General features: G+C 44.3%; 1 protein-coding gene across 1 annotated transcript; it reads right to left on the reverse strand.

Moving 5' to 3' along the window:
- Nucleotides 1-2401: 2401 nt before the first annotated feature.
- On the reverse strand, nucleotides 2402-6941 carry TRIL (TLR4 interactor with leucine rich repeats). Its single transcript, XM_033069116.1, has one exon. It carries the CDS (start codon nucleotides 6747-6749, stop codon nucleotides 4551-4553), a length of 2199 nt encoding a protein of 732 aa, XP_032925007.1. The 5' UTR covers nucleotides 6750-6941; the 3' UTR covers nucleotides 2402-4550.
- Between the last annotated feature and the right edge of the window lie 8671 nt (nucleotides 6942-15612).

The raw sequence follows: 15612 nt of genomic DNA on the forward strand, positions 1-15612 counted from the left end.
TATTTTTCTACAGGAATTTAATTTCTATGGGAATTAAAGTATGCACTTGAGAAAACTCAACTTTTTTTATGAAGAAAAACACAACAGCAGTATTTGGACAGGCTCCCAAAACTATGCTATATTTAGCATGGAGCAAAAAGAGCAAATCCAACATCCAGCACACTCTGTTTCCAAATACTTATTCCTCATTTCTACTTAGAAAATATAAGATTATAGATTCAACATTTATAAAACAACTTGTCTCAAAGGAGTTGCCCATATGAAAAAATCAAGTACATCCCTATGTCTGCATAATTTGTCTGATTTAATTAATTAATTTTAATCTTAAAAATATTTTTTATGCCAAAGCTTCGCTCGTGGACCTTACACAACGTATGTACACCCTTGGTGGCCAGAGAAACATGAATTAGTGGGAGCAGTAGTACTTCTCTCATTCATTGGTGGAGTTCTCTACAAATACGTATACTGTCATGGAAACAAATTATTTTTGTAGACTCGTCCCCTACAATCAGAATGTTAGTTTACAAGTCAAATAAATATCCTGATGAGTAGACAAATAAATATCCTGGAGCAGGCTTTTATTCTCCTCCCAAATCCTCATTTTTCAAATCTCTTCCAGGAAAAGCAGAAAAGAGAAGGCACAAGAGACATGCATACTTTACCCAGTCCCTTTTTCTAAGGGTTCAGATGTTCATGGTATTTTAAAATGTGGCACTTGCAGTGCACTGTGAAAAGTAAACAGCACAGCATAGAGATCAACATTTTTATAAATTTTACTGTGCTAATTGAGGTTCTGATAGTCAAGCAGTGCTTTTTAACAAGGGGTATTCATCCACATTCACTGACACCACTGTACCTCTGTTCTCTTCAGATTGTTTCCCTCTAGCCCCATGCTGTAACATCAATATTCCTAGGATCATAAAGAGCAGTTCTAAGCATGTTCAATTCTGCAGATCATTAAAGACTTTCAGTAAAGTTCTATCAACTACAGAGGACTTTAATGTAAATAGGCTAGATTTTCTTAGACTGTGGACAAACTGAATGTTAAGACTAACTGAGATTGTTTAAGTAGCTTCCAATCTTTGACTGTTTTTTCCTGCCTCTGAACTCCACACCCACATTTTGCTACTTCCAGTACTTGTGTGAGTTAAGCAGAATCAAAGACACTGAGCTGGATGAAAAATAGTGAAGAGGGGAGGTGCTAGCAAAAGTTATTTTCCAGAAGGATCAGTTTCACAGTTCACCTTCCAGCTGCACAATCAACCATGCCATCTGCATGAAGTGAAGTCAGGAATTGAAAATGGGGAGCAGGAGGTGGCAGAGGCTGTCAAATCAGGCAAAGTTGACACTAGGGAAGCCCTGGTACCTCTTGCAGATCTCCCAGCAGCCCACTTAATTTGATGGGGCAGTATTTTGATGATTTTCAATCTTTGATAAATACCACGTTCAGTAATTACTCAGCAGATCAGTACTCAGTTCTCTTACCTGAGCTGCATGGATTCCATGAGAGGACACAGCAACAAAACTCTATTTCTGCTAGAAGGATAAACATTTTGAGCACAAATTGAGGGCAGATTCATCCATTTAGTTATGACTGTTTTTACAGTCATTCTTTAGAAAGGAGCTGACTTAAAAAAGACCAAAATATCTATAAATACTACTGGTAAAACCAGAGCCATGCTATATTTACATTTTTCAGTCATTCAAGGTCACTGACATTTCTTTCCTCAACCACCTGCTAATACACTTCCCTCTCTGCAAAGATGCTGCAAGTAATATCTGCAGACAAATTCTGTAAGTATTTCTAGAGTTACAGAAGCTGTAGCTTTTAAAAAGTCAACAGCTTAATTCTGTCAACTCTTTTTGTTGTTGCTGTTGTGCAGGTCTATGTGTCTACTTCTCCTAGGCTGGAACAAAAAGCCAGTTCCATCTCATTCTAGTATTTCTCCAGATGTTTGCAAAAATTCAAATAGAAGCAGTGAATTCTTGATTAGAACAACATGCATATGCTGAACAAGATATGCTGATGTCATTAGCCTGATAATACTGAAAAACCCTCAGAAGTGTAACTTCCAATGAGCATAAACTACTGATATGATCCCAAACACTCTTTATTTCTTAATTTTCCTCATAAAAGATCAACAGTTCACTGATGTAACAGCACCTTATTAGCCTATCTTGAGACGGTGGTCTACCTGTTTTAGAACTGCCCATTTTTGTTATTTTATTGTTTGCACTGTCCAAACATACTAAAAACGAAATTAAAAACATTGTGTATGATGAAAAGACGAGAAAAAATGATGAGACACTGTCCACAGTCCTTGTGCTCATAAAATGAAGAAGTTACAGCTGATCTATGATTAAAGAGGGATGCATTATGAGATACAATGTAAGACACAAATTTTCTTTCAGCAAATGGATTTATTGACAATTGACTATAACCATGTACAGCATCTATGCATCTCCCATTGGAAGAATATCCAGTGATAGAGCTAACGTTAGTGTGATACACAGCTTTACTCAATAAGCCCACTGCATTTTAACAACAAACAGTGGTGTATTCCACAATCATTAAGGGCCAAAAGCACCCAGGTGTCCAAAAGAACAGAAATTGCAAATTCTTAACAAAAAATGAAACCTGATATTGCATTCCCTCAATTTTAATTCCATTCACCATTGTGTCTATTGCAGTGAATTTTAATCTATACACTGACAACCAAGTTTGGCCCCTGATATTCATGAAAACTACAGCCTGTCAAAATGAAATCCCAAAGGATTTCTTGCTACTGACCCAAGAAACAAGACTTCGATTTTTTCTTTCTCCATGGAAAAGACAAATATTGAGGCAAATGATCTCTACACTCTCTCCCTCAGAACACAAAGTATTTTCTCTCTATTCAGTCACCGAACTCCAACTGAAAGTACCAGTTACTATGGTATCTTTTGTAAACACTTGTTCATCTGAAAAATGATAAGGAAAAAAAAAAAGAGAGTGAGAGAGAGAAACCCCCCCAAACTGCTTACATGCAATTATGGTAATAAACAACTTGTAGTCACGAACACCTCGGGTCAGCAGGGAATGCACGATATTGAGACAAATGTCTCCATGGTACACTAACACTTCCTTCAAGCCATTCAGTTCCACAAGAGTTCATCTGAGGTTGCACATTAAATTCAAAGGAGCAGAAGTTGTATCAATGGTCTCAACAATCTACCAAACTCCATCTAAAACATTTGCATTTAAAGTGCAATCCTGATTTGAACCTCTTTAACTAGCTCGTTTGTAGACCACACAGAGAGAATTATTAATGTAAACTAAATCACCATATTTTGTAATAACAGAACCACATTCTGTAAATATTTAGAAAAATGTCGGGGAACTGGAGAGCAACTGACCATAAAATGATTAGCATTGCTCTGAAACCAAAAGCAAAATCCTAATTTAAAAAACCCCACAACAACCAACAAACCAAAACAACCCAAACATTATATACTACTGCATAAGGGTTTAACTCTAGCATTACTCACTCAGCTACACAAAACACATAATCTAGATTAATACACAAAAAGTTTAATTTCACAGTGAGGTACATAAAGCTTCTAATTTTAGCAGGCTAAGGCTAAGAGAGAATTGCCTGTTAGGATAAAGATTGTTTCACATTCCTGAAATGTTCTCACCTATTATTGTTTCTGAAATAAGGCACCAATGATTATTTATCCATCAATAGTTCACCTCTGCACCCAACCCATTTAGAAATGAAGATGCATTATGTGAGGGTCAGCGATCTGCTGACCATCATGGACCCAGATAACTACAGCACACATTAATGTGTACAAGTACCAAGCAGTATTTATTCAAAAACAATTTAAAAATAGCTCATTTGTAAACATTCTACAAAAATCTGTTAGTTTTTTCTTAGTGGTGTCAGCAATATATTCCTGTAGAACTAACCAGCTGCATAATTGTTCCTCCTTTAGAGAAAAGTATAAAAGCACACTTGTGCACATTAAATTGCCTCACATTCGGTTTGAGCTGAAACGGCACAGCCTTCAAACTATTCAGCAAATTTGTAGCCCTCCAGATAACTTCCTGCTTGCAATTAAAAGATGATGCTCAACCCAAATTTTTGATTATGAAGGACTGGTGCCTTGTTCAAAGCTCCTCACACAGGGCCAGGCCGCTCACTGTAACTTGCTCCCAACTTGCACTCGGAGGAATCCACCTGTAACATAGCCCACTTAAATTAACAGCTCTGAGTTTCCTTAAGGGAGGCGCTGGCTGCTGCTGGCAGTAGCTCTGCCGTTTGCTCCTCATGGCAAGGCACAGTTACCGCCTGTCAGGGCTTTTCCTTGGGTTAGTGGCGATTCCCGACAGAACGACGAGGTCTCGGCAGAGGTAACCCCGTCGCACAGGCAGCCTCAGCCCGGCAGCGAGGGCGGCTGAGCGCAGCCGCTGTGCCGCAGCTCCGCGCCTGCAGGCCGCGCCCCCGGGCCGCCCCGTGCCCTCGCAGCCCGGCCTCCGCCTTCCCCGCCGCGGGGCCTGCGCGGCCTCAGTCGGCGAAGCGCTGCAGCAGGTGTTCGTCCCCGTGCCGGCCGCTGCCGCTGTCCATGAAGCGCTCGCAGGGGAACTCGATGAGGTCGGCTTCGCTGAGGGCGCAGGCGGCGGCGCCGCGGGGCGGCCGGTGGGACTGGAAGCCCGAGAAGTCGGCGGAGACTCCGGTGCCCATGGAGCGGAGCGGGCGTCGTGTGGAGTAGAGCTGCCGCACGTGCACCGGGGCCGCCTTCCGACGCCGACGGCCCAGCACCTTCTTGCGCAGCAGGCGGGCGGCCCAGGCGGCCAGAGCCGCCAGCAGCAGCAGCGCGTTCACCGCCAGCAGCACCAGCGTGAGCAGCTGCTGGTCGGGGCCGCGGGGCCCGCCCGCCGCCGCCGCCGCGGTGCCGCCCTCGGGCAGGGTGACCAGCCCGGCGCAGTGGTCCCGCGGCGCCACCGGGCACACGCGGCCGCCCAGGACGCCCTCGACGCAGACGAGGTACGGGGTGTCCGGGCGGAGCTCCCGCAGCGTGGCCGCCGGCTCCCCGCGCTCCGGCAGGTACACGAAGCGCTGGAACTTGACGGCGGCGCCGAAGCGGTCGAAGAGGAGGCGGAATCGCGCTGGCCCCAACAGGCGGGGGCTGCGGTGTGGCCGCACGGCCCAGCGCACCGTCACCCAGCTGGAGCCCACCGCCTCCACCGACAGGTTGTGCAGGAACAGCTTATTGAAGTCGCACGGGTCGGACACCAGCGGCGGGACCCCGGCGGCAGCGGCCCGTCGGGGCCACGCTGCTGCACTGGGCAGCGGTGCCGGCGTGGGGCTGGCGGCCATGGGCAGCCCCATCGTCAGGCGGGCGGTGGAGGCGGCTGGCAGTGGCCCTGGGGGCAGCCCCGCTGCGCTGTTGTTGCCACCAAGTCCCTCGGGGGATGGCGGGGAAGGAGAGGCACCATCGGGGCAGGGGCCGCCGTCCTGCGGCAGCGGCAGCTGGGCGTCCTGCAGGTAGTCGAGGTACTTGCCGGCCAGGGCGGGTGGCAGGCGGCACTGCACGAAGACGGGGAGCAGGCGGCCCTGGGAGTGCCAGGCCGCCAGCCAGCGCTTGAGGCCGCGAAGGCGACAGTCGCAGCTCCAGGCATTCCCCTCCAGCTCCAGGCGGTAGAGGGCCAGGCTGGAGGCGAAGAGCTCGCCGGGGAGCGTGGCCAGTGCGTTGTCCCGCAGGCTGAGCTCCCGCAAGCGGCCGAGGCGGCGGAAGGCAGCCGGGTGCAGGGCGGTCAGTGCATTGCGGCTCAGATCCAGTGCCTCCAGGCTGTCCAGCGGCTCCAGTAGGGTGGCAGGTAGGTGGCTCAACAGGTTCCCCTCCAGGCGCAGCTCCTTCAGCGAGCCCAGCCCCCTGAAAGCATCTGGGGCTAGGTGAGACAGTCGGTTGCCACTGAGTGAGAGCTTCGCCAAGCCGGGCAGGTGCTGGAAGAGCCCCCCTGTCAGCTGCCGCAGGCTGTTGCTGGCCAGCAGCAGGGTGTGAAGGGAGCGCAGCGGCCCAAAGATGTCTGGGTGCCGAAGGGAGCTCTGCTGGTTCCCTGAGAGGTCGAGGAAGCGCAACTTGGCCAGGCCAGTGAAGGCACCGCGACTCAGCCAGCGGATGCGGTTGGACTCCAGGTGCAGATAGAGTAAGTTTGGCAGCCCTGAGAAAGTGGAATCGCCCAGCGAGCCCAGCTCGTTGCCATCCAGTCGCAGCTTGACGAGGCTGTCGAGGCCAGAGAAGGAGGCAGCGCTGAGACGACCGATCTCGTTGGCGTTCACGTAGAGGATGCGCAGCTTGGCCAGGGTGCTGAGCGTGCCCGGGGCCAGCGCTGGCAGCAGGTTGTTGCCCAAGTAGAGCTCCTCCAGCCGCTCCAGGCGCTCAAAGGCCTTGGGGTGCAGCGAACGGATCCGGTTGTACTGCAGGTCCAGGCGCTGGAGCCCTGCCAGGCGGTGGAAGTCGAAGGCGGAGATGTTGGCGATGAAGTTGCCCCCGAGGCTGTAGGTGAGGATATCCTGCGGCTCGGCAGTCTTGGGCACGGAGCGCAGGCCCCGGTTGGTGCAGAGGAGGTGCTGGTGCTGCTGGCAGTCGCATGGCTCGGGGCAGATGGGCTCGGCCACGGGCAACAGCAGTAGGATGAGGGGGACGGAGCCCCAGAGCACCCGCGGCAGCACCATCAGGCGGACTCGGCGCGGCGCCCCCATCCCGGGACGAGCCGTGGGCTGCTTCCCCCGCCGGCTTTGTGTCTCTCCGGCATCCCCTCCGCCTCCTCCGCGGCTGCTAATGGGGCCCTCCTCTGCTCCGCGCCGGGCTGAGCTCCGCGCCGGGCAGGCAAGCGCGGCTGCAGCTGCAGGTCGCGGTGCCCGGCACCATGGGCTCGCCCGAGGCGGCCGGGAGCGCTGGCGGGGCCGCTGCCCGGGCTGTGCCGCCCGTCGCGGCCCGCGGGCTGCGGGGCGGCGGTGGCGGAGCCGGCGCTGCCGCGGGGGGCGGGCGCGCAGCGGAGCGGAGCGCGGGGCTGCTCCGCCGGCTCTCCCAGGGGCCGAGGGGGCGGTCGGGGAGGGGACGGCGGGCGGAGCGGGGAGCGGGAGAAAGACGAGCTCCGAAAGTTGCCGAGAGAACTCAGCGGAAATTCGTACTTCCCACACTGTGCCCTGGGGGACCGGAGGATCGGATGGAGCGGCGGAGAGGGAGGACGGCGCGGCGGGGGGGCGGGGGGGAGGAAGCCCGCGGCCGGTCCTGGCTCGGCTCAGCCCCGGCAGCGAGCAGGGGCGCAGAGTGGGAAAGTAGGAATTGGAACCGGCTGTAGCTGCCTCCCAGCCACATGGGTTGCAGATAGAACTGCTCATCGGGGAGGGGGAAGGGAACAGAAGTAAACTAGACGTCGTCTGCCCACCCCATTTTTTTCCCCCCTTGTATTTAGAAATCTGCCAAAAACAATAGTTACGTTTTACTACGGACCGAGGACGTTTCTTTGTGTGGAGCAAACGGCAATCAGAGGATTAAGCCTCCTCTAGTACATAAGGGAATGAATTTTCATTCTTTCTCCGCACCATCCTGTCCAGTAGGTTCCCGACAATGCTGCCAGTGAGGATGCAATTGAACATGGCTCCAGCTCCGTGAGGGGTTTGTCAGACTGATCCAGATGTTCTTCAGAAATTCCCGTTTTAAAGATCCTTCTTGCTCAACAACACACAAATTCAGAGCAAAAGGAAAGTGTTGGAAAGCATACTGAAACATACTGGGTACCCATCCTTTCAATGACTTGCCTTTCCCGTTGTTGTTTTTCTAAGACATCACCAATCGAATAAATAAGTGCCAAAGGGCAGGAGGAAATGCCCTAATACTTAGGTGTATCAGATAACCAATGATGATGAGGAAAAGAAGGTAATGACCGGACTGCCGTGTTGCAAATTTGATAGATATGTTGGAAGCTGTTAGCACATTAAGTTGTATGCAACTGCACACACTTAGATGGCATTTCTGGTCTAAAGCTGTCTACATGCCCCGCTTCTTTCTCTCACCAAAAGGCAGAATTGAGATAGCTTTTGTGGGAGCTTTGTTTTAGTGGCCATGTCAACATGAGCAGGTAGCAGGAGTGGTACTTTGTGGTGAGGTCCTGTAGTCTGCTTTCATGTTATTTTGATCTAACTCTGATTTGGTCCTGAAGAAACCTTGCCATCAAATAGGCCTGTTCTTAGCTTACCTTGTTTTGAATTTGTGTCCTAAATTGTTGATGTTTTCTGAATGTGTACTCAAGACGCTTGTTTACTTCTTGAATGAATTAGAACATTTCTGTTTAAATTATTTTAACTGCTGTATTTTGAACATGCTTGACTAGTAAGATGTTTTTTCCTCAAATCTGTTGGAATAAATTTTGCAAAAATAACACTTGCTGACCTTTTTTATTCGTTTTCCAGGTTACTCAGAGACCCGTCCAGCATTTATTCATTATTCAAATGACCATGAGTTGAGAATCCAGACCTTTTAGCTCAGCCTCTTCCTTACTGACTATTTTTTCACTTTTCAACTTTTTCTTTTCAATACATCACATCATGTCTACTATTCAGAAAAAGTAGGGATATGGTTTTGTCCTGCAAAGAGTCCATGTTTCTTTCCTCATTTTTTAAAGCCCCCATGGTTCAGGGAAACTGAAAGTTTTCTTTAATTCTGAGCAAAGACTAACTGACTAGTGACACATTTTCTTAACTGGGGTGTACTTTAAATAGTAGGATTTTAGAAAACCATTACACCATTCTCTGTAATGGTATGCTTATTTTCTGTTCCTTTGGATTATTCTTTTGTAACTTGGTTAAGCTTATGAGGGCAATTTATAAACTGTCCTTCCTGTAGAAGCACCATCGATCTTTTTCTAGTCATATGTCATTGCAAATACTTAAAGTCAGATTTTGTCTTATGTATTGCTTTTGATTTATGTCTTCTGAAACTTAGCCAGTATGATTATTTTCACTGTGTTTGGGGAATTATAAGTGGCAGGAATTTTAAAAAAAGTGAACTAGTGATTCTTAGGAAGACAATTCATCACATGCTTGTTCTCACACTGAAAATATTTTGTACCAGACACAAAATAAAGAATTGCAATTGGTTTTTTTTTCCTGATTTTTTTTATTAATTCAAGTAGGAAGTTTAATATTCAAAATACATTAGAAACACAGTTGCTGAGATTAAAGATGCCACATTTGTTTTCCTACTTCAGAAGAGGAACTTTCCCATTGCTGTAGTTCTTGTTTCCTTATCCAAGCACACAATAAAATTTAAATGCATGATTGAGAAGTAACAATCTTTTTGTACCCCAATCTGGAAAAGCATGCATCCACCTATGAAGAAACTGGGTAGAGGGAGAATTACATGTAACCTATTCTTAAAAGCTTTAAAGGTTACTTTAAAACTTACCTTCATGGTTAAGATTTGAAGTCTGAGGACTTTGAAGGGCCCAGAAAAAATAGCAAGATCAGAAATACCATCCTTCCACTGAGACACATCTATTCCTATGATAATTATGAGGGAACTGATCTTAAATAAGGTATTGTTTCATGGCTAAATGATAACCATATGTTTGTTATACTTAATACTTCTGATTTTCTTTTTTTGGTTTGTTTGGTTTTTTCTTCAAGGGATGGTTTTAGGCACTGGTGAGAGTACTGGTGATTGCAAGTGAACACATATTTGTAGGCAGAATGCAAAATGGAGTGAAATAAGCAGCATGCTCAATTAGCCTATCCCAGCATATACTGGCTGTGGCAATGCCCACATGAGAAACTTCCGTTAAATAAAATTAATATTTCTTGACTCCAGAATAAGAGAACTGGTGCTAAACTGGTAAGTTTAAGAGCTGGTATTTGATAGATTTATGCAGTTCCAGTAATGATAGCTAGTTATCTGGAGCTAAATTTCGAAAGAGGAATATTTTGATTGGTTTGTACAGTTTTTCTGCCCAATGCACATCACAAATGTTTTAATCTGAACTTGTAAAAAAATGTTTCTAGAAGTGTCAGTTTTGAACTTTCTCACCAAACTAACTGGCTTCAGAGAAACTTTATTCAACCTTAGTGACAGAATTCCCCTTTAAATGAATAAAAGTTTCTGTAAGTTGATACATCAGCGTGTTTAGTTGGTTACAATAAAAGAACTTAATTTGAAGTTTTTTGACTTACACTGTCATAGGAAGTTGTTGGATACAACATTATTCCATGAGTCATGGTTCTTCTGAAGTTCTTCTGAAGTAAGAACAAAGAAAAATTAGGATACTACACCATTACTGTTTTCTAGCTGATTAAATGTCACGATATGAATCTACACTTTTGTAGTTATTTTTGCTTTTCAAACAGATAAAAATCTTGAGGAGCATTGTGAAATATTAACAAAACCAGTTCATACACCATCTTTATTAGTCACTCCTACAGCCCATGGATTAAAGCATTTTTAAAGTGTTCACCAATTTTTTGATATTCCATATGTCAATGGAATATATATATGTGTGTAATGCAAATACTATAATGTATGAAAAATAGGAGCATTCTAGTGCCCAAAGTGGTATTTTTTTCCTTCAGAATTGCACAAACAGTTTGTGTAATTTAGGTTGGTTGTGCTTACTGTAAATAAATAAATTTTTAAATAAACCTTTTCCTGATACCATGGTTTGTGTGTAATGAAATGTCAATAGCCACATCCAGTTCTTCGGGAGTGAAGCATGACTCCCAGGCCAGCAGTTAATATTACATGTGTGTTCAGCTCCACAGGATGACATCTACCAGATGTTTTATAGATATCTGCTCCTATCATCCATAGAAGTCTGTGGCCTACAAATCTCTGCTGCAAGTATCTTCAATCTTTTCAGAATAAACATCTGAGTAAATTATTTGTTTTTGACATATGATACGAGGCTAGACATGCATTTACCACTGTGTGTGTGTACTTTGTCAAGCAATCAAACCCCACTGGATTTCATATAGTGTAGGATGTGCCTCTTTGACTTCCTCTGGGCAGGCAGTTCCAGGACTTTGTGTTGATTACAGCAATTGCTTCCTTTGTGCATATCGGTTTACCTACCAAATAATTTCAAATCTGTTTTTTGGAGTTTCCCTGCCCAAACTCTGTGAAACCAGTAGTAGCTATATCCACAGGTACACTGCATTCACATGTTTTCTCTGCAAGTGAAAATCAGCTAGCTCAATCTATATGGTTAAATGCAAATCAAGCAGTGGATGCTGTTGCTGTAGTATCAGTATTCCATAACAATAAATGGAGAGTTAGGTGCCTGTGTTCTTTTGTGCAGTGATGTCTGCCAGTTTTTATCACTTACAGAGGTGAGGTTAACTGAATCATACTTGCAAAAGTATAAGTGATTATTTAGCTGACATATTTGGCTTTACCCAACACTTCTTTCCTAAGGGAGAAACTCCTTAATGGAAGTACATACTTCTTGCATGGTTCAGCATCTGTGACTGTAAGAAAGGAGAGAACCCTACTTGTGTCACGATAAGAGTGCTGTAATTTATGTAAAACAAATGCATGTGTAGCTTATGCAGGGCCAATTAACTGCTGTGGTGTCTGCAATTCTTTCACATAGTTATCTATCTGTTTATATATCCAATCTCTGCAGTATTGTTAGACCACTTTTTCCATAATGGGGTAACAAATCAGGCAAGTGTTCTTGCAAACATTTTCTTCTTCTCTTTCTCCATAAAAGGGTATGTCTGCTTATGGCAATCTCTTTCATAGTGGTTAATACCCCTGACATGTTTTTCGTGTGATAGATGCTCTATTCTGTTCCTATCATCCCAGAATTTGGAGAGTCTGTAGCAGAAAAGACCTAAACAAAATGCCACTTAGATCAGCACTTCTATTACTAATTGGTAAAATGTGTTCTGATAGATACGCAGAAAAATAGAAAACACTCACTGATGCAACTTTCCTGTGTCAGGTTAGAAGAAATTGCTCAGTGCCACTTAGTCCAGCCTTCCAACTAGATCTGGTTGCTCAGGGCTCTGACAACTCTCCAAAGGTGGAGGATCATGGTGTCTCCCATTAGCTAGCTAAAGACATCAGAATTCTCTTACAACTAAACAAATCCATTTCTTTAAGTTGCTCCTCATTGTCTGGGAAGTATTCAGTCTCGTGAGTATTTGTGGGCCTCCACTGTACTTTCTTCTGTAGAGCAATGCTGTTGTTCTTGTATTGGGGCAATCAAAAATCCCAAAGCCACTGGGATTAAGGGACTGGAATGAGTGGTACATTCATTGTACAAGGACAGGCTGAGAATGCTTTAAGTTTAGCCTAAAGAAGAGAGGGTTCAGGGGGATCTTATTGAGTATGGTAATACTTGAAAGTGGGGTGCAGAGAGGATGGAGTCAGTAGTGCCCAGCGACAGGACCAGAGGCAGAGGGCTTCAACTGGAGGCTCTGAATCAACATCAAGAACCACTTCTGCACTGTGAAAATGTTGGAGCAATGGCACAGGGAGTTTTCCCAGAGACCTGTGGTGTCTCCATCCTTGGAGATATTTAGAAGTCAAATACACCGTCCAATGACTTTGATTTGCCTTTGTTCAGTTTCAAGAGCATTCAGTTGTTTCTTTACTTGCGTTACTTGAGGTCCCTCTAAAGATCACCCTTGCCCTCCAGCATATTGGTCATGCATTGTCATCCATGTCACTGCAGAATGTGCACTCTGTCCCGTTCTGCTGCTTGTTAATAAGGATGTGAAAGAGAATTGAATTATGTTAGAGAGTGGATAAAGACCCACTTTTGATATCTGAGGCATGACAATAGCAACTGGCTGCCAGCTGGACTTAGTGTTACTGATCAGAACACAATTTGTATGGGAATCCAACTGATTTTCCATCCACTTTATCCACTTATTTAACCTGTGTCTCACCAATGTTGCTGTAGTGATATTACAGGACACTTGATGGCTTTGCTAAAATTGAAGTAAACATCATATATTGCTCATCCTTTGTCCACTCACCATTAGTGACCTTATCACCAAAGGTATTTAGGTTGGTTAGACCAGTTTATACTCAATGAATCCATGCTGGGTATTTTCAATCACTTTTTTGTCCTTTGTGTGCTCAGAAATGACATTTCAGAAGGCTTACTCCAGAACCCTCCTTGGACTAGAGTCAAGGCTGAGTGGCATGTTGTGGCCTAGTTCCTCATTGCTCTCCTTGAAGATGACTTTTTCTAGTCATTGGGACCTCCCACGGTTCCCAATATCTTTTGAAGGCAGTGGAGAGCAGCCTTGGACTTGTATATACACAATTAGCATCAGTGGTTTCTGATTTGATCATTGTGGGCAATGCTTTACTTGTACAGATTCTGCTACTAACATGAAGGAGTTGGGACCTAAGAAAAAAATTTTTGCCAATAAAAGCAGAAGCACAAAGGTATTTAATACCTCAGATTTTTCAATTTCATTCATCACTAGATGCACTGCCCTGTTAAGCAGGGGTGTCACCTCTTTAGTCTTTTTCTGCTGGTACTGAAGCCTTACTTATTTTTCATTTTCTTATCTCTGGGTAGTTTTGGCTTCTGCTGAGCTTCGTCTACATGCCTCCCTATTCAGACAGTGTTTCTCTTTCTTCAAGTGGTCTGTTGCATTGCCCACCTCCTGTAGTCTTCTGCCAAACTTGCTTGCTTTCCTGAGTGTAAGGAAATTATCAAATGCTTTGGTAATATTGCCCTTGAAAATCAGTCAGCTCTTCTTTGCCCTGTTGTCCTTCATGGCAGTATCCCATGTATCCTGCCATACAGGTCCCTGAAGAAGGCAAGGTCTGCCTTCTTGAAGGCCAGGATAGTAATTTTAAAAGTTTATCTTGCTCACTTGACTCAGGATATTAAACTCCACAATGCTGTAGTCATTGCAGCTAAGGTTTTCCTCAACTTTTCACAACCCCAACTTGCTAGTTCATGAAAGCAGGTGCAACAGAGCACCTACTTAGCTTGTCAGTTATCTGTATCAAAAAATTGTCATCAGTATTTAAATAGTTTTAAATAATTGAACACTGTGTACTGTCCCTGAAATGGAGTAACTCAGCCTACCTTTGACATTATTAGACTCATGTGCTTGTATGTTTTCATAAATAAATATCTGGCCTCAAGTCCTAGATGGTTTTTAAGAAATCAATTAAGCATGAAAAAGTTTTGTTTAGAAAGACTGACTAGGTCACCAGTTTTAGTCATGTGCTATCGAAGTGTGTTATATGGTTTGTTCGCATCCTTTTGAGAAATTACGTCAGTATTTTTGCTCCTTTTGCTTGTACTGCAAGAATGAGAACATTCTGATTCTAGTAGGCAAACTTCCAAATTCTGATATAACTTCTTCCTATTTAGTATGCATTTCTTCCTGAGGCTCTAAATTACCCTTTAATTTAAAAAAAACTTTACTTATCTTTGGCATTTAGTGTTCTGATACTTATGGAGAGCCCAGTCCTGTCTCTTCAGGCTGTTTTGCTGTGATAAACAGTCCAAGCTGGTTTAAGCTACCACAAAGAGATAGGCTCTTGATTCCCTTGATTCCCAGATGCCAATCTGTCTCATCTCTGTTTTAATTACTCTTTATTGGATATGAGTGATAGAAATCTACACCAACTCCAGATGAAATCTGTTTAGTGCCTGAAGAGAGTTTCATATGCTTAAAATTATGCTCACTTTGAAATCACTCAAGGCCATTTCATTCAACTCCCTTCACTAACTTGTACATTTTTGTCATATATAAAGGGTGAAACTCCAGATTTAATTGAAAAATCTCTAATATTTTGTCACTTTTTCGTAATACCACATTTTTGCTATACTTGGTGGTATGTGGGTACCAAGAATCATAGTTTTTAATGAATATGAGCAGTAAGGCAGTGCTACACGACCCTTCCATCTTAAGAACTGAGCATTTATATATAAATTGACCTGTGGATATATGTGTGTTTAGTTGGGGAAACATAAACATTTTGCCTTAATGCCGTAGACAAAGAACCTTTGAAGCAGACACATGCATATTTTTAATCATATGTTGAGGGTTGTTCTGTGCAGACACTTAATTTGTGTAAGAACCTTGATAAAGTGTTTGTAGAGTTTTTCAAAACATTTCTAGTTAAAATGAGGGGACCTAGAAAATTGAAGTGGAAGCAAAACCATTGTGGACCTTACATTCTTTTATTTTTATAAATATTTGCATTTTGATTACACAGTACTTAATACCACATGATGAAATGTGATACTGGATCAAAGCTGTTGCTCATGCTGTAGCTGAGACTTGTTTAAATGGCTGATTTATTTGTAGAATTCCATTATGCTCCATACTGTTGAGTTATATGTTACTTTAGCTGAATATGTTTCAGTTAGCTCCAAATAAGATTATTGTCTGGAATTGTGGACAAAAGGGAGGCTTTCTATGACGTGTAGGTTAATGTGTAGAGCTGGTGATGAAAGAGCTGGAAGAACATTTAACATAAATAAGAAGCTGGTCTGATATTCTCAGGGTCTGGGAATACACAGGCTAGATGATAATATTCTAAAGGGGGACTAAATGTGGCTGGAAGACTTAAAACTGATCTGTG

The sequence above is a fragment of the Catharus ustulatus genome, chromosome 1, assembly GCF_009819885.2.
Source record: "Catharus ustulatus isolate bCatUst1 chromosome 1, bCatUst1.pri.v2, whole genome shotgun sequence".
Taxonomy (NCBI): Eukaryota; Metazoa; Chordata; class Aves; order Passeriformes; family Turdidae; genus Catharus; species Catharus ustulatus.

What these genes read in the sequence shown, in the direction of transcription:
- TRIL (XM_033069116.1), bottom strand. Translation starts at nt 6,749, where the DNA reads ATGGGGGCGCCGCGCCGAGTCCGCCTGATGGTGCTGCCGCGGGTGCTC.